The following is a 27,309-nucleotide window of genomic DNA, read 5'->3' as shown; positions in this document are numbered from 1 at the left end:
CATGTGGCCCCCGGGCCACAGGTTTGCGACCACTGTGCTAGAGGGACATTTTCTCTTGAAGAGCAGAACAGGGATGGCCAGTTCTGGTCCCTAGGGCAACAAACCAAGCCAGTTTCCAGGATATCTAATCTGGACCACCCTGGTGCTGACTCCTAATGCCTGCAAAGAGGCAACAGACTGTTAGCAGCCCAGGACGGACAGATTTTGCTATGTTTTCAGTATGTTTCCACAGATGACTTGCTTCTCTTTCTTTCATTTTCCCTAAAATAGTGTCTTTCAAACCGTGTGCCCTGGCATAGTGGTTTGTCCCAAATAGATTCCGGGTGTGCCACGAGAGATTCCAGAATTTTACCTTATTTATTTCTTAAAGTTCCCTTCATAAGTATACGCTAGAATAGATGACATGTACGTCACGTACACAATATTCTGTCAATTATTCTATAATTATTGTATTTCCTCCCTCTTTCCTTCATGTATCTTTTGTTAGTGCGTCCTTATTTAACCTAGTACGTGTTGTAGTTCGTCCAACAGTTTTGTATTTTCATTTTATTTTAAAAGTTTGTTTTAATGGTAATTCTGTTTGTTGCAATGTTATTTTATCTAGTGTTTTGTACAACGCTTTGCAGAATCGATAAAGCGTTTAATCAAGAAACTAATTAAACAATAAACAATAAACAATGTTATGAGAATCTGCGTGCCTAGGGATACAACTGCCCAGATAAGCATCATTCTTTGACGTGATTGGTCCTTGAAAACTAACGGCAAGGAATTTTATTTTGTAAGGAGTCGTTATCCGAACTTGAAGCAACAACGCCGAGAAAAATGTTTTAAAATACATATGCCGTTTGGATCTTCTTATCTTTGCGAACTTGGATTTTCAGCTCTGACAGAAATGAAATTTTTTTTTAAAAAAGAGACCGATTGTTGATGGTGGATGATGAAATGTGTGTTTGCTTGTTGACTATCGAGCCACGTTTTCAGCTAATTTGCACTCAATAACAAGCTCATCCATCGCATTGATTAGCAATTTTATTCTATCTACTTTAGTTTCACCGTACATAAATAACTTAAGTTTTTGTTGGTTTTGCAGTTTTATCATTTCAATTATAATGTGCCATGAAAAACATTTGCTCCGTTTAGTGTGCCGGAGCTAAAAAAAAAGTTTGGGAGACAGTGACCTAAGGGCGTGCTGAGGGGGTTCTTGTCTCTGTGTGCCCCTGCGGGTGGGGAGCGTGGGGGCTCTGATTTACCTTGAGATGGTGGTGGTTGATGGATGGGGGCGTTCACGTTTAGCCAGACACCTTGAATTGGCTTCATCTCACTTGTGTTGTGTGTGTTACTTGTTTGTTGCTCTGGGTTTTATGGTTTGTTGTCAACCTTTTTTGGGTGTGTTGCAAAGTGCTGTTTGCTCACTTGTGAGTCAGCTCTCCACACCTCTTTTCGTTCCTAGTACATACTAATCCATTCCTGTAATTGTGGTTGCCTGATTTGTTTACCTCCACCGTCAGATAGCCATCTCATTACTCATGGTCCATGTAGTTCCCATTCGCCATAAATTCTACAGGGACCAGCAGAAATGGAGTTGGGTTGGTAAATGGGATGCAGAAAGTTGGATTAAGATGGTGGGGAGTGCGTGGCACAGGGGTTAGACCTTCAGCCTTAATCCCCCCATTGTCCCAGGTACATTAGATAGAGTGTGAGCCCACAGGGACAGACAGGGAAAAATGCTTAAGTACCTGGATAAATTCATGGGAACCATTCTGAGCTGTGCTGGGAGAACAGTATAGAAAATTGAATAAATAAATAGTGTGAAAAGTTTCAGCCTCTGATAACCAGAGCTGGTATTGTGATGTCATAATGCCTCATTCCACCAATAAGAGCCAACCTCCTCAGTGATGTCACAATGGCTGGATTGTCCTAGACTTGGCTCACTTTTACTACATGTGGATTTCTAGAGTGGTGCAGTGGTTAAAGCTACAGCCTCAGCACCCAGAGGTTGTGGGTTCAAACCCACGCTGCTCCTTGTGACCCTGGGCAAGTCACTTAATCCCCCCCATTGCCCCAGGTACATTAGATCAGTGGTTCCCAACCCTGTCCTGGAGGAACACCAGGCCTATTGGGTTTTCAGGCTAGCTCTAATGAATATGCATGAAGCAAATTTGCATGCCTATCACTTCCATCATATGCAAATCTCTCTCATGCATATTCATTAGGGCTAGCCTGAAAACCCGATTGGCCTGGTGTTCCTCCAGGACAGGGTTGGGAATCACTGCATTAGATAGATTGTGAGCCCACCGGGACAGATGGGGGAAAATGCTTTGAGTACCTGACTTGTAAACCACTTAGGCAGTAAGAGGTAAATAAATGGTGCTCTTATTTGGCCTGGATTAGAAATCCGATGAACCTGACTCTCTCAGCATTTACCTTCCCTTTCTAAAGCAGTGGTTCCCAACCCTGTCCTGGAGGACCACCAGGCCAATCGGGTTTTCAGGCTAGCCCTAATGAATATGCAAGGAGCAGATTTGCATGCCTGTCACTTCCGTTATATGCAAATCTCTCTCATGCAAATTCATTAGGACTAGCCTAAAAACCCGATTGGCCTGCTGGTCCTCCAGGACAGGGTTGGGAACCACTGTTCTAAAGGATCCTGTTTCAGGTTTCAGCTGTTTGGATGGTGGGGGAGAGGAAGATGGGAGAATTTCTTGAGTTGACTACAACTCGCTCCTCTGAACTCCGGCCTTACGCACATGAGACATCAGAGGCCTCACTCACAGGCCATTTTCACAAGACTGGTTGAGAAACGGGAAGCTTGAGTTGCGGATTAACTTGAAATTTTAGGTAAACATTTTCAAGAGGTTTTTAAGGGTCTGATGCTGTGAAATAATGTTGAGAAACTCTAAGCTTTAATGAAGTACTAGCGATATTCATTTTCTATACAGTATGCCCCGAATTCTGTGTTTGCACGCTGAGCCAAGATGGACGCCCAACTAAATTTGGCCAACAAGCCAATTAGTGCTAGTAATTGGGTGCTAATTGTCCTCCGTTGGCACCAATTTGAATTTGAACGCGCATCTTGCTACACACCGTTCTGTAACAATATGCACCCAAATCCCATAACATGTAACATGAAAAGGATGTCGATGTGATGACATCACACATGCACATGATATCATCGCATTGACGTCTGCGCACTTCCAGATGCCCTTGAACCGTGGCCACCACGTTCAGCGTGCCGCAGCTTCGCACAATTTGTGAGACACTGTTTCAGAGAATGAAATATATAAGATTATAGGGGACTATTGAGTAGAAAAGGGGGGATTTTTAGTGCATGTTTGCTGTATATCATCCTGGGACCTAATATTTTTGGTTTGTTGAGATTTTATCCAGCCAAGATGTGTTGGTGTGGATTTGATCCAAGAGAAATTGGGAGGAGATATTTGACGTGGTTTGGCAGTATTTGAAGTCTTCCTTCCTCTTGTCCAGCACCTCTGCACCAAAATAAAGTATTGGAAGAGACTGGAGGACCTCAATATGTAAACTCTGGAGGAGAGGAGGGACAGGGGTGATATGATACAGACATTTAACCCTTTATTTGGCATTGTTATTCAGAAGCATCTGCATCTCAAATGCTTTTATTCAACATCAAATTACATAAAGCAGTCATAGAAACATAGAAATTGATGGCAGATAAGGGCCACGGCCCATCCAGTCTGCCCACCCTAATGTCCCTCCCCTACCTTCTCCCTGTGAATAGATCCCATGTGACGATCCCATTTGGCCTTAAAATCAGGCACATGCAGTGGAAGACTATTCCAGCGATCAACCACCCTTTCTGTGAAAAAGAATTTCCTGGTGTCAGCTCATAGTTTCCCTCCCCTAATTTTCCACGGATGCCCTCTTGTTGTCGTGGGACCCTTGAAAAGGAAGATATCTTCCTCCGCCTCTATGCGGCCTGTGAGATACTTGAACATCTCGATCATGTCCCCCCTCTATCTGCGCTCCTCGAGTGAGTATAGCTGCAATTTGTCTAGCCGTTCCTCGTATGGGAGATCCTTCAGTCCCGTGACCATCCGGGTGGCCATTCTCTGAACCGACTCCAGTCTCAGCACATCCTTGCGATAATGCGGCCTCCAGAATTTCACACAGTATTCCAGGTGGGGCCTCACCATGGATCTATACAATGGCATAATGACTTCCGGCTTACGGCAGTCGGAGAAGAAAAATTGGTAAAACTAGAGGACATACAGTAAATTGAGATTTAGGGGTGGCAGACTTAGGAGTAATGTCAGGAAATTCTTTTTCATGGAGAGGGTGGCGGATGCCTGGAATGCCCTCCCGAGGGAAGCGGTGGAGAGGAAAACGGTGACGGAATTCAAAAAAGCCCAGAGAATCACTAGAACACGAATGAGCAAACTTTCACGGTCTGAATCCTGCAAAGGAGATGGCTTTCCTAGGCTGGAGTAAGTTTCGATGGCAACTCCAGTAGTTGGAACCTAAGGACAGTACCGGGCGGGTTTCTAAGGTTTGTGGCCCAGACGAAACAAACCTCCCCAAAAAAAGACAATTCAATCATGAACTTCCACTGGCTCATTGAACACCTAGTAAGTTATTAACACTGGAGCACGAAGACTTTGAGCTCGAGATTACCTCAAAGCCAGTTGCACTGTACAGTGTGGCCTGCCACGCTCTGTGAACTTTGATCCGTCACATCACAGCCAAGGATGAATGACTTCAGAGGTTGCCATTTTCCAGGAAGTTATGGGAGTTTCTCTTTGAGCATCGATGGAAGAGGAGTTCTGTCAGTCAGATTTGTTCAAAGTTAATGCATGTGTGCTTTTCGGAGGAACCAAAAGAGACCTGTGGCCTTGGCTTTGGGCAGAATGGGTGATGCACGGCTTAGCTGTATGTTGCCATTCTCAGAACCTGAAGAGGATTTGAAAGGTGTACAGTGAAGCATAGGAGCAGAAAAAGTACAGTTCACCACGCCAGGTGCAACCTAACCATTTTTCCTTCTAAAAAGTGGTGCATTACATAAGCTGCAGCAACTCAAAGGGAGAAATCTTTGAACTCCCACCCGCTCCTTCACTTTCGAGCAATGAACACTGGCTGGCTCTTGCATCCTGCACCTGTTCCCTTGGCCCCCTCCACGTACAAGACTGCCGATCTTGTCAGCGGTGGAAACGCAAAGCTCTCTTGGGTAGCTGCAGCTGCAAGTCAACTCTGATTTGTCAACTACCTTACCTGAATTTTATGAAAATAATCTGAAACGGAAGAGCCTGGCCAGAAGAAAGGGGGATGGCGAAGGACATCTGCCTTTTATTTTTATTTTTGTCTCTTTGTCTCTATTTCTTCCCCTGGTTCAGAGTTGGGCGCCTGGGTGAACCTTCAGTCTTAAACACCCATCTCTCTAGGTTTTGCTAATTAAACTCAGCAAGCAGGACCATCACACAAAATGCAGCTTAAAGTATGTGTTGATGGTTCTATGAGTTTGTGGTTGTCAGGACTAGTGCTGTTTGCTGCCCCTAACAAACTGAGGCCCCTGGTGACTTCCTAGTTTTGCCTGTTGGTTGGCCAGCCCTGTCCTGTTCTTGTCTGCCCCTACCCTGGGACTGAGTTTGACCTTTTCAGGCAGTTCTTTATAACAACATAAGAATAGCCTTGTTGAGTCAGACCAATGGTCCATCTGGCCCACTCTTCCGTCTCCTCGGAGGCCAGTCCAAGTTACAAGTACCTGGCAAAAACCCAAATAGTAGCAGCATTCCATGCCAACGATCCAGGGCAAGCAGTGGCTTCCCCCATGTCTGTCTCAACAGCAGACTCTGGACTTTTTAAAATCAACTACATTAACCGCTCTTACCACATTTTCTGGAAACGCATTCCAGAGCTTAACTATTCTCTGAGTGAAAGAAATGTTTCCTATTATTGGTTTTGAAAGTATTTTTGACGGAGTGAAAAATCGATCCACTTGTACCCGTTCGACTCCACTCAGGATTTTATAGACTTCAATCCTATCTCCCCTGAGCTGTCTCTTTTCCAAGCTGAAGAGCCCCAACCGTTTTAGTCTTTCCTCATACTAGAGGAGTTCCAATCTTGGTCGCTCTTCTTTGAACCTTTTCAAGTGCTACTATATCTTTCTTGAGATAAGGAGACCACAATTGAACACAATACTCCAGGTGAGGTCACACCATGGAGCGATACAGAGGCATTATAATATTTTTAGTCCCTTTTCTAATAATTCCTAGCATTTTGTTTGCTTTCTTAGCTGCTGCCACACATTGGGCGGAAGGTTTCATCGTATTGTCTACGATGACACCCAAATCTTTTTTCTTGAACGCTGACCCCACCGGTAACTGTGATTCGGGTTATTCTTCCCAATGTGCACACCCCTTTGCATATGTCAACATTAAATCTCATCTGCCATTTGGATGCTCAGTCTTCCAGTTTCCTAAGATCTTGCTGCAGTAAGAGCAACCTGCAATCTCTTTCTTCAGAGATGACCCGGCTTGTGCAGTGAGTCGCCACTGAGGGACCCACTGGGTATGAGTCTGTTTTTGTAGCTGGAAAGCAGGTCACAGTCCTGGAATCAGAGAGCCCATAGGATGCAATTTGGCCACCCTGTGCATATTGAAGGTGTTGCTCGCGGCGGTGAACAACTAGAGATACGGGGAAGGGAAGAGGGCGTGCGTGTGGCGCAGGGAGGCGGGGGCGGAGAGGAGGGGGGGCCGGCACCTCCCCCCCTTATTACGTACGCTACTGTGCACACTCACATACATCCCCAACACATAGACACATGCACTCACAAGCTCCCCAAGAAGCATACACATACCCCCTCTACATTAACGTACGCTAACGCATCCACAGACTAACATTAGCACGCGCTAATCAGTTAGCGCACCTTAGTAAAAGAGGGCCATGGTGTATATCTGCGACACTCATCACCCAGCCTCTGACATCCCATCCACAGATAAACATAACATAACAATAATACATTTATTGATATACCACAATACCTCACGGTTCAGTGCGGTTTACAATAAGAGGCAAAAACTGTAAAAACACAGTGAATTTGCACCACATTATATTTAAAATAAAAGGCATTTCCCACACAGGAAAGCTAGGGACCTCCCTCCACTTCAAAATCACTGAGTTCTGGAACAACCTTACCTCCCCTCTTCAGAACTTGAGCTCCCTCCAAGTTTTCCGCAAACATCTGAAAACCTGGCTTTTCTCAAGAAATGTAAGTCTCCCTCCAACTTAGGAATCAAGGAAACTCTTATATCTTGGCATCCCAAGTCCTCTAAATTTTCTTCACACTTCTACCTCTAACCCTCTGTTGAAGTTCCTTCCTATTTCTCCTACTGTAAACCGCGTCGAGCTCTACGAATGTGGAGATGATGCGGTATACAAACCTAAGGATTAGATTAGATTAGATAACATTAAGAAATGATTAACTTTATCTAAGTTATACATATTTATCAAACAGATAAGTTTTTAACAATCTTCTAAAGGCCTGGTAAGAAGAAGAACTTAAGATCAAACCACTAAAGCTTTTGTTCCAAAGTCCTGCCTGAAAGGAGAGAAATCTCTTGTATACGCAACCTTTTATTGAAGGGGGAAAAAAATAAGGTTGTGTTTCGCGACGAACGTCTGTTTTCTACTAGTTCAAAAATGATCTAAAAGATAACTCGGAACAAGGGAACAAAAAAAACCAAAAGAGAACTGCAGACAGACGGACAAGATGCAGGCAGAGTTTATTGGGGAAAGCAATAAAACCACTTTTTACGGAATAGGGGACCCAACACGGTCCGTGGTTCGATCAACACGTCTTCTTCAGGGTACAAGACCATATAGGGCTCCTTTGGCAAAGGTGCGTTAGGGCCTTAAAGCGTGGAATAGCGCGCGCTAAATTTCCACGCACCCTAGCCGCTACCGCCTCCTTTTAAGCAGGCGGTAGTTTTTCGGCTAGCGCGCGCTAATCTTGTGCGAGCGCTAAAAACGCTAGCGCACCTTTGTAACGCTAGCGCACCTTTGTAATACAGGCATAGTTAAAAATTATTCTTGCCTCTACCGAAAGCCAGTGGAACTTTTGATACCATATTTTCCCGAAAATAAGCCCTAGTTGAATCGCTGGATTCGCCAGTAGCATCGCTTCCCCCTACCCCCCTCCCTCCCCGCTGACCCTCCCATCCGAACCCCGCCGACCGTGAGACCGAAATACCTTGTTCCAAACGGCAGTGTCGGCAGCAATCTAGACAGGCTAATTTGCAGCCTTCTCCCACCGCGGCGTTCCTCTGCCGCATCACTGATGATGTTATCAGCAACGCGGCCCCGGCGAGAGAAGTTTGCTGATTAGGTTGCTGTCGACGCTGCCGTTTGGAAGGTATATCGGTCTCGCGGTCGGCGGGGTTCAGATGGGAGGGAGAGATGGAAGGGTCAGTGGGGGTTCAGCTGCGTGGTGGGGGGGGGAGAATGGGAGAGAGTGATAGAAAGATGCTGCATGGTGGGGATAGGAGGAAGGTAGGGATTGAAGCTGTGCAAGGGTTCTGCTGCACAAGGGATGGGAGAGAGGGAGGGAAGATGCTGCACATGTGGGGGAGAGAAAGGAAAGAGGAAGAATCGGGGTGGAAGAGAGGAAGGGAGATATTGTACATGAAAAAAATAAGACCTAGTACGTTTTTTGGGCCCCAAATTAATATAAGACAGTGTCTTATTTTCGGGGAAACACGATAGTATAGTGTTACATGTTCTAATTTTTTTTAGATTGAAAATCAGACACACAGCCTTATTTTGGATGATTTGCATCTGTTTATATATCGCGATCCACCAAGTTTGCTGCGATTTACAGGGTTATCCCAAATGCTGGACGTGACCTTCCATGGAAATAAATAATACACATCACACTACCAACTCAGAGATCCAGACGCACCCGGCACACACCATCACTCACTCAGTACCCACATGGCACCCACCCCCATCCCCTCTTACCATGCGTAGACCTATTTTACTATGGCTGTTTCAGCTGGATTCCCCACACCGACGTGCCTTATGTCTCGAAATGCCACTGTATGTGCCCAGTTTTTCAACTTGCTAATCCCGATACCAAGTTTAGTTGAAATATTGTCGAGTGTTTTCCCAGTGTAGCTGCCTTCACCCTTATAAATCAAAGTAAATTAGGGTGTTCTTCTGCTCAGCGCAAATTGGAAATCTTTGCTAATTGGATTTGCTCTGATGTCCTGGAGTTGTTGCCTTTAATGGTTATCAATCAGCAGTGCTGAATTTGTAGCATCTAATAACAAATTAATTCCAACCGATGCCGTTGTTTTCCACAGTGAATGAGACAATGGTTAAAAACAAATATGCAAATTAAAGGCCTGATTTTGAAAACAAAGCTCTGCGCCTAATTTCTACCCTGATTTAAGCCAGACTTAGGAGCCTAAGGAGGCAATATTCAAAGTGGCAAAGCTGCCGAATACTGGCGCTAACCAGCTTTGCCCATTTTAAAGTCGCAGTTGCAATGAGCAGGAGTGATTGTTCAGGGTAGGCAATTCCAGTCCTCGAGAGCCACAGGCCGGTCAGGTTTTCAGGATATCCACAATGAATATGCATGAGATGGATTTGCATGCACTGCCTCCTTGAGATGCAAATCTATCTTGTGCATATTTATTGTGGATATCCTGAAAACCTGACCTGCCTGTGGCTCTCAAGGACCGGAATTGCCTACCCCTGAGCTAGACTATGGGGGGAGGGAATAAGGGATCAGGGAGTGAGGAATTTATCTGGGGTTTTCTTTTTTTTGAGAGAGAGAAAGGGGGAATTGGGAGTGGTCTATTGGGGGGGGGATTCAGAGGTGCTGAGGGCACCTTTTGATGAATTTAGGCCTTCCATTTGTTTGTTTCAAGTTTCAAGTTTATTATATTGTTTGATTAAACGCTTTTAAAATTTCAAAGCGTTTTACATAAATAAAATAAAGTGGACTTACTTATACAATTACTATTCATATAAACAAACTGGGAAACAAATTTAGACAAGAAGACAGCTGATAACAATGGGAAGGTGGGGAGGAAATACAATATTTATTTAAAGATTACATAAAAGGGAAACACATTGGGGAGATAAGAGGAAAAATGAGAGACCGAAAGGAAGTCTAGAAAAATGAAAATTTGTAATCTGTCAATTAAAAGCTTCTTTAAAAAGAAGACATTTAAGGTTCTTTTTAAATATTTTTAAATCCTGTTCTAATCTTAAATACAAAGGAAGAGAGTTCCATAACATTGGTGCCGTAACGGAGAAAATTGAAGCACGGCGGGTTCCAATAATTTTTAAAGAGGGGACATTTAATGTACATTGTGAAGATGATCTGAGAGTTCTAGATGAACTGTATGGGATCAAGAGCCTATCTATGAAAGCCGGAGTATTGGATTTTAATGTCTTAAAGACTAAAAGAGCTATTTTGAAAGTAATCCTATAAGATATTGGCAACCAATGAGCACTTTGAAGTAAGGGTGTGACGTGATCAAATTTTTTGGAACCTGAGATTATCTTTATTGCAGTATTTTGAACGAGTTGTCTGGATCAGGGGTAGGCAATTCCGGTCCTCGAGAGCCGGAGCCAGGTCAGGTTTTCAGTATAGCCACAAAAAATATGCATGAGATAGATTTGCATCTCAAGGAGGAAGTGCATGCAAATCCATCTCATACATATTCATGGTGGAGATCTTGAAAACCTGACTTGGCTCCGGCTCTCGAGGACCGGAATTGCCTACCCCTGGCCTAGGTTTATGGATGTAATGTTTGAGTCATCCCATCTCCTCATCATTTTTGTCACCCTTCTCTGTACCTTTTCTAAGACCACTATATCTTTTTTGAGATTTGTTGGCCAAAATTGTACACAGTATTCAAAAGCGGTTGCACTATGGAGTGATATAAACGCATTATAATATTCTCAGGTTTCATCTCCATTCCTTTCCTAAGGGTTCCTAACATTTTATCTTCTTTCTTGGCCACCGATGCACACTGAGCAGAGGATTTCAAAGTACCGTCAACGATGTCACGTAGAGCCTTTTCCTGGGTGGTACAATAGAAAAGCCCTTATTACACAGATATCCTGGTTGGCGTTTCAATGTTTCAGTATGATGGGACAGCACTTCAGAAAACCATAACGCTGCATCAGTGACGTTATGGTGAGAATACTAAAAGGAAATCTTAAGACAATCCAGGAAGATAAGACCTTTGAAATCAAAATAATAAAATATTTTGACACGCACCAGACATGACTTAACAAAAGATCTTGGGTTTTCTATGGCATTAGTTGTTTAGGTGCCTTCGACATGAGTTCGAGCCCTAGCAACTTGATGAATTACAGATCTAGAAAGAAATTGGTTTTGTGCTTCTCCGGGAAGGTCCTCCAGCGCCATCCCTAGGGTTGTTTTCAACGTGTCCAGCCTGGTTTTTTCAATCTTCTCAAACATGATGTCCTTCTCCAATGATCTTTCTCTTTTGACGGTGTGACCAAAATAAGACAGTCATGACATCATAATTAGGGCTCCTTTGAGTGACATAGCTGGCTTGAAGGGCTATGGCTCACTGGTTGAGCTGTTGCCTCTGCACCCAGAGATTGTGAGATCAAATCCTGGTGCTGGTCCTTGTGACCCTGGTCAAATCACTTAATCCTCCAGTGCCCGTTGCTTTGAATGTCAGCTTTGAAATGCCAAAGCAACCAAAAAAGGGGGTATACAAATTCCTTTTTCCCTCTTCCAGAATCAATTCGTTAGTTCTTCCGGCGGTCCACGTCGCACATAAAATCCTTCTCCAGCACCAAAGCTCAAATGAGTCAGTCTTGTTTCTGTAGTGTCCAACTTTCGCGTCTTGGACAAGTCTGATCTTCGTTTGGAGTGTTATTTCCTTGCCTTTGAATATTTGTCGGGGACTCTTGGCGTTACAAGCCATAACATTATATTGCTTTGTCGGCCTCTTATCACCCATCCATCTCTCTGTGTCTCTCATCCACCCATCCCTCTCTGTTTCTCACCTTACCCACCCCTTCCTTCTTCCTGTAAGACTGCTATTGGAATTCTTTCATGTTCCTCTTATATATACTGATATTAACATTTGCTTATTTCTGATCTGAAGAAGAACCGTTACCATTGAGCTAATCAAGAAATGCATTAAGTGAGTCCAACAAAAAAAGGTATCACCTTATTTCTTTATGTTTTGTTTTATTTCTATATATCACTTATGTTAGAAAGTACTAAGTCTCTTTGTCTAAGCTCTAAATCCTAAAAAAGAAAGGAAGAAAGTAGAGATCTTGTGAATAAGGAATAATTAAATTTTCTTATTGCACTGGCGAAGCATAGAGGCATTCTCCATCTAAGACTAAGAGTTACCGAGAGCCCCAGCTGTCTCTTTGAGGTGCTGAGTCATGCTTCGGCAGAACGGGGGAATGGAATTTGTTGGCTTTGGCTTTGTCTTCAACAGGTGCCGTGGCGCTGAACAAGTAATTGAAAGAAATCTCAGGGTACATGGAAATAAATGACTTGTTTTCTCCAACTGATATTTTATGCCATAGAAACAAAACACATTCTTTTGTTAACGCTGACAAATGATCAGTTTTGCGACTTTGCTGTAATAGTAGGTTTCTAATTCCTATCGGAGATTGTTTTATGCTCTTTGGAGGCGGAGATCAACAAGAGGCTTTTCCCAGCGTAGACTCTTGTTTAAATTCTCAGGGGTGGATATTAAAAGGGGGTTCAGCAAGGCATCTATTAGAGAATGACATGGGGACGAATTTGTCCCCGTCCCTGCAAGAACTCATGCCAAATAGAAACATAGAACATGACGGCAGAAAAGGGCCTTGGCCCATCTAGTCTGCCCATGAAGAGATCCCACATGCCAAATAGAAACACAGAACATGACGCCAGAAAAGGGCCACGGCCCGTCTAGTCTGCCCACCCTAATAGCCCACCCCCTAACTACCTCCATGAAGAGATCCCACATGCCAAATAGAAACGCAGAACATGACGGCAGAAAAGGGCCACGGCCCATCTAGTCTGCCCACCCTAATGGCCCACCCCCTAACTACCTCCATGAAGAGATCCCACATGCCAAATAGAAACATAGAACATGACGGCAGAAAAGGGCCACGGCCCGTCTAGTCTGCCCACACTAATGGCCCACCCCCTAACTACCTCCATGAAGAGATCCCACATGCCAAATAGAAACACAGAACATGACGCCAGAAAAGGGCCACGGCCCATCTAGTCTGCCCACCCTAATGGCCCACCCCCTAACTACCTCCATGAAGAGATCCCACATGTCAATCCCATCTTTTCTTAAAATCTGGCACACTGCTGGCCTCAATTGCCTGTTGTGGAAGATTATTCCAGCGGTCAACCACCCTTTCGGTGAAGAAATATGTTCTGGTGTCGCCATGAAATGTCCCACCCCTGATTTTCAACGGATGCCCTCTTGTTGCCGTGGGTCCTTTAAGGAAAAAGAGATCCTCTTCCACCTCGATACGGCCTGTGACATATTTGAACATCTCGATCATGTCTCCCCTCTCTCTGCGTTCCTCGAGTGAGTACAGCTGCAACTTACCCAGTCGTTCCTCATACGGGAGATCCTTGAGTCATGAGACCATCCTGGTGGCCATTCGCTGAACCGACTCAACTCTCCGCACCTCTTTTTGATAATGCGGCCTCCAGAATTGTACACAGTAGGCCGCATTATCAAAAAGATGGGGGAGAGTTGAGTCGGTTCAGCGAATGGCCACCAGGATGGTCTCAGGTCCTGATTTTTTTTTTTTTGGGGGGGGGGTGCAGGGACCATCTTTGCACAGGGGGAGAGGGGAGAGAAAGGCTGTTACAATTTGGGGGTGGGGCCAGTTTCAGTGGAAACAGTGGCGTAATGAGGGTGAGCAGGGCCCGGAGCAGTGGTGTCCCTCCCCCACCCTCTTCCCCATCCCCCCTGCTTTGCGCGCATGCCCCTTCCCCATACTTATGTAACTCTTACGTGAGCAGCCACCAGCTGAAGTGAAAAAGATATGGGGGAAGGGAAAGAGCGTGCATATGGCAGGGGGAGGACGGAGTGAGAAGGAGGGGCGGAGGGGTGCTGGCGCCCGGGACGGACTGCCCCCCACCTCCCCCTTTACTACGCCTCTGGGTGGAAACCAAAAAGTTTCAGGTGCAGATCGGTTGCCCTTAATTTAAACTTGTGTTCAAAATCGCGCAACTAAATAAGCGATTCGTCAAAGTCCAATCAAAATTTGAAACCTTTACCACTGCGCCACACTCCCCCTGTGAGAAGGTGCTGAAAAGTTCTCAGCCCCACCAACCAACTTCCTAAATGCCGAGTGTTAAGTGCCCGTTTTGACGTTGTTTCGGGTCATTCTCTTATTAGCTGGGCTGAGAACTTTTCAGCACCCCCTGGTAGTGTGAAGTCTCTGGTAACCAGAGCTGAGATTGTGATGTCATAAAGCCTCATTCCACCAATAAGAGCCAACATCATCAATGATGTCACAGTGGATTGATTGTTCTACACTTGACTCACTTTTATTATATACGAGGGGGGGGGGGTGCTGAAAAGTTCTCAGCCCAACCAACCCAATTCTTAAATTCAGAGAGTTATTTTGCTGAAAATAGTATTATCTTATTTCATTAAATGCCAATTTTCAGAAACAAAATTCTATATGTTTTTTAAAATATTGTTTCAGATCATTGATTGAACCATATCCAGGTCATTCTCTTCTTCGCTGGGCTGAGAACATTTCAGCACCCCTTTCTATCTGTCTATCTATCTATATGTGTGTGTGTGTGTATCCATTACTGTTCCCCAAGAATTAGACCAGAATGGCTAGCGATAGGCCTTGGGGACATAAAGTGGATCTGGCTATTGACATAAATCATGGGAGGATATAGAAATGAAACAAAAAAACAAAGGAAACAAGGTGATACCTTTTAAATTGGACTAATTCAAAGCCTTTTATGATGAGCTTTCGAAGGTAACCCTTCTTCAGATCAGAAAAAAAAGCAAATGTTGACAGGTATCAGTATATATAAGGACAACATGAAAGCATTTTGGGGATAGGAAGAGACAGGGGGACAGAAAGGTGGCAGAGCAGTTTTAAATGTCTTTATAGTGGGAAAGAAAGTCAATATCTCTATTAAGTTCTGTCTGGTTGGTGTCAAAATACTTTATCATTTTGATTTCAAAGGTTTTACGTACTTGGATTATCTTAAAGTTCCCTTTTAGTATTCTCACCATAAAATCATTGGTGCAGTGGTCAGTTTTTCCAAAGTGTTGTCTGAATAAGGCAGTGATGTACCTAGGGTATGTGACTCCAAGGCTTGGAAATCCCCCCCTCATGGTTGGTACCTGGGGTGGGCCGCCCCATCCCTTGGTACGCCACTGGACTGGGGTGACATCCTGGTTGGTCTTGCAATTCTTAATATGATATCTATGTAGGTTGATTCTGATTAGAGAGTTGTGTGGGGACAGAAATCCCACCCATCCCCACCCGTCCCCGCCAGGATCCTCTCTGTCCCCACCCGTCCCCGCCAGGATTCTCTCCGTCCCCACCCATCCCCATAAAAAGCAGCAATTACTTCTGATAAGATGATAAATTCCACAGTTTCTTTTGTGTTTGCGCTGCTGTTTTCCTTGTGGAATCTCTTTGGTGGAACCCTTTTTTTGTTTTCTGTTCAGGTAATTCACTTATAAACCCCCTCTTTTACTAAGGCTGATGTGTCCATTATATTATATGGACGAACCCTGCTTCCAAAGCCTTCCATCCCCGTGGGAGTCCCGTTGGCTAGAAGGAGGTCCCCGTGGGATTCCCGTGGATTAGGGGGGATTCCCGCAGGACCCCCGCGGGATTCCTGCGATCCCCGTTCCCATGCAGACCTCTAATTCTTGTCTTTAGCATTTGGCTTGTTTCACTGATGTAACGTGCCTCTCTGCACTAAATGATGTCTACCAGTGTTCTTCAATCTTTTTATACCTATGGACCGGCGGAAATAAAAGAATTATTTTGTGGACCAGCAAACTACTAAGACCGTCTCAGTGAGTTCGGTCTATAATTCTATGTATGAGTCTATGGAGCGATATACGGTTTGTAACCCGCTTAGAGCTCCGATTTGCGAGGATTTGGCGGGATCCAAGATTGAACGTAACATAACAAAATGGACTCCCACACAGAACACCAGTGGTAAAATCCAGAATTTAACTGTCGCAGCGCCTCAGACACTTGCAGTTGGATCCGACGCGGCCGAAAACACAAGCTGCCTCCGAAGTTACCAACTAATGTTGCGACCTGGATGATGTAAACAAGGGTGTGAATTCTCATAATTTGACTGGTGATGCTGTCCCAGAAGGCTGCGATTGAGCAAGAAAAAAAACAAACCCGACGAGATCTTAATCTACTTTTAAAACCACAATTGTAAAAACCATTTCCAACATTGTAGCTTTAGGATCAGCTTTTTATGGCCCACCTTCCAGCGGAGTGCACTGGTACCAGATCTACGCAAAGGTTTCGAAATCTAGTCCTGATTTACTGAAATATTAATTTGAGATTACCGCCCACCTCCAGAGATCAGAGGTTTATTATTATTATTAGGTGAGCATTTCAGATCAATTAACATCCTTGAAGGTAGCAACAAAACCCAGCTTTTCCACATGCAACCAGACATGGAATTAGAGCGAAGTTGTTCTCTGAAAAAGAGTATTCACCAACTTTAAAAAAAAAAAAAAAAAAAAGAGAGACAGCCCGAGTTGTGTCACTGGCCCTGACGCTTCAGACACTTAATTGCCCTGGTTACGTCAGGCACATCACAGTTTATTTAAGGATAATAAATTGTGCTGCTCTAGTTTCAAGTAAGGATCGCTTATTTGCTTTTGCATAAACCGCTGATAATTTGGTCTGGTATTTCTAGCACAACCATTTCTACTGTCAGTGAGACCCGTGTCTAGGATGTGGCATCAGAGGAAGAGCTGACGCTGATGCGAGCAGCAGGTTGAGGTTTCTGCTTGCGCCGGGGACGGGGAATGGGGAATGTGCGTGGGGAAGGAGCGGATGCTGGGGGGGGGGCGCCACTCACCCTTGCTATGCCATGGGTTGGGAGTTTAAACCCGCAGTTCTCCCTGTGACCCCGGACAAGTCACATAGGGCTAGATTCACAAAGCAAACCGATCGTGTACCGATCAGTTTGCGACCCCTTTGTGACCAGATTTCCCTCCGGCCCCATTCACTAACCTCTCCTGCGATCTGCTTCGAATCCGTGCATGCAAATGAGGAGAAACGCATGCAAAGTGGACAGGGACGCGATTCACCATCCAAATTTTAAAAATCGACTGGGCTGGCCGATCAACCCAAGAAGCGACTGCTGGGGACCAGTCAAAAACGTCTTTCCGACTCTCTGAAGTCCTGCTCTCTGCACGTCCTGCTCTCTGCTGCCCCGAATCTCCCTGCCCCGCTCTGCCCCAATGCTCTTCTCCTGCCTGCTCTGCCCCAATCGCCACCCTGCTCGTCCCCGGTTTTCTCCTGCCTGCTGCCCCGAATCTCTCCTGCCCTTCCCTGCACTGTGAGCCCGTGGTTTTAACCCGCGGGTTTAGGCGGGTTAAAACCACGGGCTCACTGGGCTAAAAAAGTATAAAAGAAGTAAATTAAAAAATTTTTTTAAAAAATTGCGGCTCGGACGGGTCTAGGCGCATGCGCAGACCATCTACAGATGATCTGCGCAAGCGTCAGGATCACACACCAGCGATCCGTGCTGGCAGATGGGGGTGTTCCTCTGATCTCTCCATGTGCATATTTGAATTTCGAGAATCCATCGGACATGCCCAGATCGGGCATGGGTCGGTCCTGATCGGGCAGGTTCGTGATCAGGCAGCCTTTAAACCCCCTCCCTCCCCCCCATTGCTCCAGGTACATTAGATTGTGAACCCACCGGGACCGACAGGTAAAATGCTTGAGTACCCGAATAAATTCACGTAAACCATTCTGAGCTCCCCTGGAAGAACGGAATAGAAAATTGAATGGTTAAATATATACAGTATACCCCCAAAGTTCGCAGGGGTTGTGTTCCAGGAGCAGCCGCAAATTTTGAAAAACCGCAAGTATTGGATGCGGGATCAGAAGTGGGAGAGGGCTGCTGTGAGTGCCGACGCGGGCCAGGCAGAGCGGATCGGAGGGGGCCGGAGGATGCGCACGGCGGGGTCCCGGGTCGCGGAAGAGGCGAGTTCGCGGGGGAGTACTGTATTCACAGCCCGTGACACTACCAGAAGACAGCTCATCAATCGGCCTGAACAAGAGGCGGACGGAAAAAAACGCGAACACTGGGGCCGCGAACTCTGAACCGCGAGTTCGCGGGGGAGTACTGAACACAGGGAGAGAAACAGGCTCCTGAAGGTGATGTGGTAGCAAAGAAAGTTATTTGTGTCTGAGAGGAGGAAAGGAAACCCTGCCAGGAGTGGCACTGAGCCATTCTGAGCTCATCTGCAGACTTGGGACTTAAGACCAGCCTCCCTTTTTAAGGAAGTCTGGCTGACGCTGTTGCCCTGCACAGGTTTCCTGCGGACTGTGAACTTTCAGCACCCTTAACTGATCACCTCATCCGTTTAGCATGGGAGCACGGGGCGGATGCCTCTTCCTCCAGGTTCTTCTGTGTCATCAGTGAATCACCCCAAGAGTTTTGAAAGAGCTTATTGTGACAACGTAACTGATATTGCTAACAGGGCTTTACCCATAAAAGTGCATATTGTACGCTCGGGACTGAAACCATGAACAAAGGTCACTGTGTCAATTACAAGGTCAACATTCAGAGGATGGAGTGGGAGGAGGTAATCCCTCACAGGGAGGCTCTTTACTTTGGGCTAGATTCACAAAACTCAACGATCCGATCCGTGGCCGAGTCTTCCCGGGCAACCGATTCACAAAGTGTCTTCATGCAAACTGCAGCGGTCGGAGGTGCGACCCCAGAGCGATCCTGACGCATTCGCAGACCATCTTCTTTGCCTGTAGATGGTCTGCACATGCACTGGCTCTCTGCGCAAGCAAGATCAAAACGGGGGGAGGGGCTTTTATGGAAGAGAAGACGCTTTTAACCTGTGGGTTAAAACCGCAGGCTCGAAGGGCGGCAGAGAGCAGGGTTTTTGCACAAGGGAGATGCTTTATTTCATTGGGAAAGGATGTGAGCGACTGGTCTCCAGCAGTCGCTTCTTTTTTGATCGGCCAGCCCAGTCGTTGTTCCTGAATTTGTTTAGTGAGTTGCTGCCGTCCTACTTTTGCATGGCATTTCCCCCTCATTTGCATGCGCGGATCGGATTGGTTGGAAGGTTAGTGAATCGGGTCGGGACACGATCGGTTTGCTTAGTGAATCGAGGCCTTTGTCAGGACCTTCTTTTGAGATTTGTGCCCTCCACCCCCACCTTCAGAACAAAGCACTGTACATTAAACACGTAAGAAACAATCCCTGCTCAACAGAGCTTACAATTAGAGGGAACTGGGTAGGCCACATGAGGTTTGTGATTCGAGGTCACTGGAATGCTGATTTGTGAAAAGTCCCATTCTCTATGGGGACATTCTTCGCGCTTACCTCAACTATTCCTGTCCTTGATTGGAATCTTATTTCATTACAGCCAGCGATTAATGTTGTCTTCCTAGCTTAGAAGAGCTTCGGGGAGTAACTAAAAGGCTGTAAGTATAATTGTCTGGCATTCCTTCTGGCCTAGAGACACTGCTGTATAGTTGCTTTGATGAAAACCCTAGTTAGTGACCCATTAAATATGCAGATGGGAATATTTCTTTTCTGCCTTGCTGAATTCAGTTTTCAATTTCATTATTCAGCAGGCCTGACCCGTTGTACAGGCAGTTTAAATCTCGATGAAGTCCCCGAAGCTTAGTCTAGTAAGACTGGTAGGTACCTCTATTCCCAGAGAAGGCAAGCACTGGTTAGCTCTGGTGGGGTTATACCAGTGGTCTCAAACTCAAACGCTTTGCAGGGCCACATTTTGGATTTGTAGGTACTTGGAGGGCCTCAGAAAAATAGTTAAATGTCTTATTAAAGAATATCAACTATAAAGAGTTTTATCTCATGCAAAATTATCATTTCTTTAATAAGACATTAACTATTTTTTTCTGAGGCCCTCCAAGTACCTACAAATCCAAAATGTGGCCCTGCAAAGCGTTTGAGTTTGAGACCACTAATGTAAAGTATAACGTTCTTTTACAAAAATTCCTGCTGGAACCAGTTTCCCAGTTTAAGCTCTTATCTGCGGAGGATTATAATAGTTTGAATGCATTAATCTGTTGTTTTAGCCCCATCGGTATGTTACATAATGTACAGCTGACAGTGTCTGTTCACAAATGATGCCTCGGGGAATGAAAATGGATCCTTTTCGATAAAGTGTTGTAACAATTTGTGACGGAGCAATTTATCATAAATCCTTAATTGGAAGTATTGATTTTGATTGGTCAGTAATGTCGTGCCAGTCAATTGGCTTTATGTTATGTTAATCAGGCTTTCTATTCCGCCTTTATCTATTCAGTTCAAGGTCAGATTACATTGCAAGAGGTTTGGTCAGTTACCCAGGAAATTACAATGGACAGTTTGACACGGACATTCAAGTTCAAGTTTATACCCCTAGGTTTCAGGCTCCAGTGTTGTTTTGTATGATTAGGGTTACCAGATTTCCCAGATGGCTTTTCAAAACCCAGGTTTGTCCGGGTTTTGAAAATCCTCCCTCAAAATCGCCGTCGGGCAGGAGGGCAACACGATGACATCATGCACATGATGTCATCCTGCCTGACCAGAGCAGGCAGCAGGGGGCGTGGCTGAGGCAGGGCTAGGGTGGGATTGGGGCATGATGGGGCGGGAATGGGTGGAACGGGATGGGCCTGGTGGCGTGTCTAAGGGGTCGTAACCCTATGTATGATTCGACAACTCAAACGAAGTTTGCAGCTGGCTCCCTTTTTTCCCCCCCGCTATTCGGGTGAGTCCAGTCCTGGTTTTGACCATACTGACCAGTTTCTCCTAAAGGGAAGCAGGAATGGGACTGAGTCTGCGGTGGGATAAACAAAACCTACTGTAGGAACGGTTCAGCCCGTTGTGGAAAGAATGGAGTTGGTTGGCGACCACACGAGACGTTGTGGCACGGTACAGGGATAGATTTCATTCTGTCACTTATTTCCCCCAGCCATGGCTGCGATCCGGAAGAAGCTGGTCATAGTGGGAGATGGTGCCTGCGGAAAGACCTGCTTGCTCATCGTCTTCAGCAAAGACCAGTTTCCCGAGGTCTACGTTCCTACTGTCTTCGAGAACTACATTGCTGACATTGAAGTGGACGGAAAGCAGGTAGGCCATGCGGTGATGGGAAGATAATGATGAAAAGGGGCAAAAGGGAGAGCTAGAGGGTCATTTCTATAAGGCATTTACCCTTGATCTTGGTAATTTTTTATGACCGAGCATCTAGCGCAGGGGTGTCCAACCTTTTGACTTCCCTGGACTGCACTGGCCGAAAAACATTTTTCGGGGGCCGCACAAACAAGCAAACGCTGTCTCAGGCATTGCTGGGCTTCTCCTCCAATCATAGGTATAGACCAGTGGTCTCAAACTCTCGCCCGGGGCCACATGCGGCCCGCCAGGTACTATTTTGAGGCCCTCGGTATGTTTATCATAATCACAAAAGTAAAAGAAAACAGTTTCTTGATCATAAGTCTCTTTAGCTATAAATGACAATATTATTATTAAGACTTAGCCTAAAGGAAAGATTTATAAGCTATAAAGAGTTTTACCTCATTTCTTTAATAAGACATTAACTATTTTTTCTGCGGCCCTCCAAATACCTACAAATCCAAAATGTGGCCCTGCAAAAGATTTGAGTTTGAGACCACTGGTATAGACACAGCGGCCATCGGCAACCTACAGGGCTCAGTCATTAGGACCCATATGCTCAAAACTCACCGTGCGTTTAACGATCAACGCTAAACCAGTTTTAACCGGTTTAGCATCAAAGTATTTCAGCTATCGATTCCCCAAATGGCTAATCACGGTCTTTTTTTGTGGTTTATGTCAGCCTCTGATAACTGTATGTAAATGGATTACAGCGAGTTCATCAATATTAAAATGAGCGCTCCAGTCAATGCCCAGATGAGGCACAAAATGAAGCGATCCAAATTTAGTGACAGGTCAGGAGGCTCCAGTAGCATTGAAATGCGTGTATTAGAAGCATATACAGTACCGGCAGGTCTGGGCTGCTGATTGCATATGGAAGTTCATAAAAATACTTTTTATGGGATTGGGGTCCATAGAGTATACGTGGGTGTAAAGAGCATGTCTCATGTGCACCCGTTAAAGGCACATCTCATGCATGTCCATGTAGAGAGGGAGAATGTGGCACAGCCTCCTGAGCACCCTGAGTTCAAGTTCAAGTTCAAGTTCACTTTATTTTTGATGAATCGCCTATTTAAAACATTCTAAGCGATGTACAGTTAAAAACAGATTATAAGGGAACACATAATCATATTAGTAGTACATTAATAACAGCTAAATAAATATTTGTTAAATAATTACATAAAACAGAAAAGATCCCTATATATATTGTTAAAAACAAACATGAAAAGAGGGAAAGGGGGGAAAAAGTTACAAATTTTTCTCTTGATGGAGGAAAAAAAACATAAATTAGGGAAAAAACAAAGGGAGGGGAAGAAGAAAAAGAAGAGGAAAGAAGAAAAAAAAGATATTAATTAATCAATAAAGGCATCGTTGAATAAAAAAGTTTTTAAAAGTTTTTTAAAAGAGACAAGATCTCTATCCTTTCTAATAAAAAGAGGCAGAGTGTTCCAGAGTTGGGGAGCTAAAACTGAGAACATATCGTTTCTCCTTGTTCCCACAATTTTTAAGGAAGGGACCAATAATAATTCTTGTTGTGACCCTGGGCAAGTCACTTAATCCCCCCATTGGCACAGGTACATTAGATAGATTTTGAGCCTGCTTTTTCTGAGCTCCCCTGGGAGAACAGTATAGAAAATTGAATAAATAAATAGTATGAAAAGTTTCAGCCTCTGATAACCAGAGCTGGCATTGTGATGTCATAATGCCTCATTCCACCAATAAGAGCCAACCTCATCAGTGATGTCATAATGGCTTGATTGTCCTAGACTTGACTCACTTTTACCACATTTTGATTTCTAGAGTGGTGCAGTGGTTAAAGCTACAGCCTCAGCACCCTGGGGTTGTGGATTTAAATCCACGCTGCTCCTTGTGACCCTGGGCAAGTCACTTAATCCCCCCATTGCCCCAGGTACATTAGATAGATTGTGAGCCCACAGGGACAGACAGGGAAAAATGCTTGAGTACCTGAATAAATTAATTTAAACCATTCTGAGCACCCCTGGGAGAATGATATGGAAAATTAGATAAATCAATAAGAATCTGAAACTGCTTCTCCCACATAAATGCACTGAGACGATTTAAAGCAGTGGGAACTGGGCTAAAATGAAAAGGGGCCATGTTATTAAGGCAGCCTTGAAGCATGCAGTTTCTCAAGGGACAGGAAGTAAATTGTGTTCTGTCTTTCCAGGTTGAATTGGCCCTTTGGGACACCGCAGGACAAGAAGACTACGATCGGCTGCGGCCACTGTCTTATCCAGATACAGATGTGATCCTGATGTGCTTCTCTATAGACAGCCCAGACAGTTTAGGTTCGGTATTAAAAAAAAAAAAAAAATTATAACAGGAAATACACTGCTTTTTCTCCATAAATCGCATTTCTGGTTTTTGTATGTGTATATGTTTTAATTTTGTTCCCCCCCGAGATGCTTTTATATTTCTGATTGTCTTGTGTGAAATGGGAACTACAGTTCCCTGCATGCACTGGGCAGAAAGCTAGGACTGGTTCAATCTATGTAAAAAAAAAAGATGAAACCCCCCCCCCCCCAAAGCTGGTGACCTCTGCTCACGTTCAGCATTCTCTAGGAAATAATATATAACCCCTTCCCCCCCCCCCCCCGCCTCAGTCTATAAACTGTCTGGTAGGTGGAAAGATGTTCATAATGACAGCAAGCTGCTTACGCTGAATCGGCTTCAGCTGTTGCAAAGGCGGCGGACGTCACGCTGGTCTGCTCAATTTGATCACTTAGTCCATATTCTGCAAAATGGGTGCGCAGTTTCCATAGTGCAGAACTGCAAGGGGTGTGGACGGCTAAGGAGTGCTCCTGGCACTTACAAAATACTTACAGTTACGCACCTGCAGTTAGGCGTGAGTGTTTACGGAGCCTGCATAAGTGCTTGCACTTAAAGTCAGATAAGTAATTGCAGACGTTTGTCCATATAAAAGTCACGCTCGGCCAGTGGTGTAGTAAGGGTGAGCGGCGCTCGTGGCGGTTGCACCCCTTCCCTGCCGTGCGTGCCCCCTTCCCTTTTTAACTTCTCAGGCATGAGCAGCATGCCTACGTCGGTGTCGGCTCGCCTTTTGACGTCACTTTCTAGGCGCAGGCCCTGGAAGCGACATCAGAGAGCGCGCTGATGCCGACACGGACAGCAAGCTCACGCCGGGGAAGTAAAAAAGGTACGGGGAAGGCAAGGGGCATGCATGCGCGGTAAGGAAAGGAGCGGAGGGGGGGCAGAGAGGAGGGGTTCTGCACCCTTAGGAAGACCGTGCCTGAGGCGGACCCCCTCCCCCGCACCCTCTAACTAACGCCACTGCTCTCAGCAGCATCTCAGCCCGTCATCCCCCATGTGCCCAGCAACAACCTCCCGAGTGTATGGAAATCAGAATCTGGTTTTTTAGGCTGCCATAGTAATTGCCCTTCCCCCACACCATTTGGTTGCCAGAGGGCGCTGGCATTCCCAGCTCGCAGCGTTCCTAAATTTGTTGTCAGAGAATAACCTGTGTGCGTTTGCACTTCTTCCTTTGCAGAGAACATTCCTGAAAAGTGGACTCCAGAGGTGAAGCACTTTTGTCCCACCGTGCCGATCATACTGGTTGGAAACAAGAAGGATTTGCGGAATGATGAACACACCAGACGGGAACTGACAAAGATGAAGCAGGTGGGTAACAATGCTCACCCTTGAATGTTTGATTTTTTTATCACACAGAGGAAATCTTAGGGTTACCAGATTTTTACAGGAAAAAAAAAAGGATGTGTGGCCCCCACCCTCTTCTGCCCACGGCCCTGCCTTGTTCCATCCCCCCCAGCCCTGGCCCCACACTACTACTACTACTATTTATCACTTCTATGGCGCTGAAAGGCGTATGCAGCGCTGTACATTTTCACATTTAGTAGATGGTCCCTGCTCAGAAGAGCATACAATCTAACTTGGATAGACAGACATGAAATATAGGGTTGGGGATGCAGCAGAACCCAAGGTGAGAGGAGTTAGGAGTCGAAAGCACTCTCGAAGAGGTGGGCTAGCATTTATAGATGGTCCCTGCTCTGAGGAGCTTACAATTTAATTTGGACAGACAGACATGACATATAGGGTTGGGGGATACAGAACCCAAGGTGAGAGGAGTTAGGAGTCGAAAGCACTCTCAAAGAGGTGGGCTAGCATTTATAGATGGTCCCTGCTCTGAAGAGCTTACAATCTAATTTGGACAGATAAACATGACATATAGGGTTGGGGGATGCAGAACCCAAGGTGAGAGGAGTTAGAAGTCGAAAGCATTCTCAAAGAGGTGGGCTGACATTTATAGATGGTCCCTGCTCTGAAGAGCTTACAATCTAACTTGGACAGACAGACAGACATGACATAAAGGGTTGGGGGATGCAGAACCCAAGGTTGTGAAACATCAGCCAGTCTCGTTTGCTGACTATCCAGAAGGAACATGCATGAGATATCTGAAGGCACTTTTTTCCTCATATGCAAATTATTGAGGTAGTCTGAAACCCAGAGAACCAAACTGACTGCTGGGGGGGGGGAGGAGGGAGGGGAGGCATGGATATCAGGGCAAAACCGGTACCCACTTCCCTCTGGAGTTATATGAAAAATACTTTCTTACAAGTCAAATTGTTCAAGTGGAATTAGTTTTCTAAACAGTCCAGTTTCCATTATTTGCTTGATAAGTTGGGGTTTTTTGGTTGGTTTTTTTTTTAACCTAAATGCAGTTATTGATTTAAACAGACTTGGTGGTTAACCAAAAGTGGTTAAGTTGTGGCTTCACCCCCCAGAATTCCTCCAAAATAATGGTTTTTCACTTAAATGGTAAAGGAGATGGGATTAACCATTCCCCTTAATAGTATCCATGACATCCTGTTTGTCTGCCTTGCCTGTTTAGATTGTAAGCTCTTTCGAGCAGGGATTGTTTTCTTACTCTTGGTGACTCTGTACAGCGCTACGTACGTCTGGTAGCGCGGTTCATAGATGAAAGCGTGTGGGACAAGCGCACGGGACAAATGCATGCAGGACGTCAGCGCGCCGGATTAAAAGTTAAATTTAAAGCATTTGGGGGGGGGGGTTGGGGGAACAGTTTACTTGGAAGTGTTGGCGCTGCCGTTGGAGGGTTCGGGGGAGGGTAACCCCCCTCATTACAGAGGAAAGTGTAATTTTTCCCTGTTTTAAGGAAAAATTATAGTTTCCTCTGTAAGTGGGGAGGTTCCCCTCCCCCAACGGCAGCGCCAATACTTCTAAGTAAAGTGAAGGGTACCCCCCCACACACATACACCCCTTTGGAGCACTTTAAATTTAATTTTTAATCCGGCGCACTGACATCCTGCGCTCATTTGTCCATGCGCGATTGTCTGGCGCGCTTTAGTCCTTTCACCAGTAGCGCTATAGAAATAATTCAAAGTAGTAGCAGCAGCACTGGCCTTGGCGGTTACAGCTCTAGTGGAGCTGTTACTGCCGTGACCAGCGCTAAAAACTGTGCTATGGTTTTGTAAAAGGCGGGGGAGGGGCAGCAAAAATTATGGTGCTTTGTGAGGTAAAAGACTAATTCAGCTTTCACACTTGCACAACCTTGGGCCTCCTTGTCGAGGGCCAATTAGCGGCTTCTGTGATGTATGGAGAATGGAACCAAGCGTTAGTATATTCATAAGCCAACCCCACAATGTGGTTTCATTCCAGGAGCCAGTGAAACCAGAGGAAGGCAGAGACATGGCCAATAGAATTAATGCCTTTGGCTACCTTGAGTGCTCGGCGAAGACCAAGGACGGGGTGCGAGAAGTATTTGAGATGGCAACACGGGCTGCACTACAAGTCAGAAAACACCGGAAGAAACAGCGCTGCCTGCTGCTATAAAGACAGAGCCAATGCGTGTGTGTGTGTGTGTGCGTGACAGAGAGAGAGATGATTTTCCTTAAAACGTTACCTGTACTGTA

The 27,309-nt window shown here is 45.3% G+C and overlaps 1 protein-coding gene across 1 annotated transcript in view; it reads left to right on the top strand.

Annotated features, from left to right (window-relative positions):
* RHOC (ras homolog family member C) overlaps positions 1 to 27,309 on the top strand; it is a 34,246-nt gene extending 6,937 nt beyond the window's left edge. The window contains exons 2-5 of the mRNA XM_033917917.1: positions 21,186 to 21,343; positions 23,571 to 23,691; positions 24,909 to 25,039; positions 27,056 to 27,309. Of these exons, the coding sequence (XP_033773808.1) occupies positions 21,188 to 21,343; positions 23,571 to 23,691; positions 24,909 to 25,039; positions 27,056 to 27,229 (582 nt within the window). The 5' untranslated portion in view covers positions 21,186 to 21,187 and the 3' untranslated portion in view covers positions 27,230 to 27,309. The remainder of the gene's footprint in view (positions 1 to 21,185; positions 21,344 to 23,570; positions 23,692 to 24,908; positions 25,040 to 27,055) is intronic.

The sequence above is a fragment of the Geotrypetes seraphini genome, chromosome 13, assembly GCF_902459505.1.
Source record: "Geotrypetes seraphini chromosome 13, aGeoSer1.1, whole genome shotgun sequence".
NCBI classification, from domain to species: Eukaryota; Metazoa; Chordata; class Amphibia; order Gymnophiona; family Dermophiidae; genus Geotrypetes; species Geotrypetes seraphini.
Note: the sequence above shows the minus strand (reverse complement) of the source record. Positions and strands in the feature narration are given on the sequence as shown.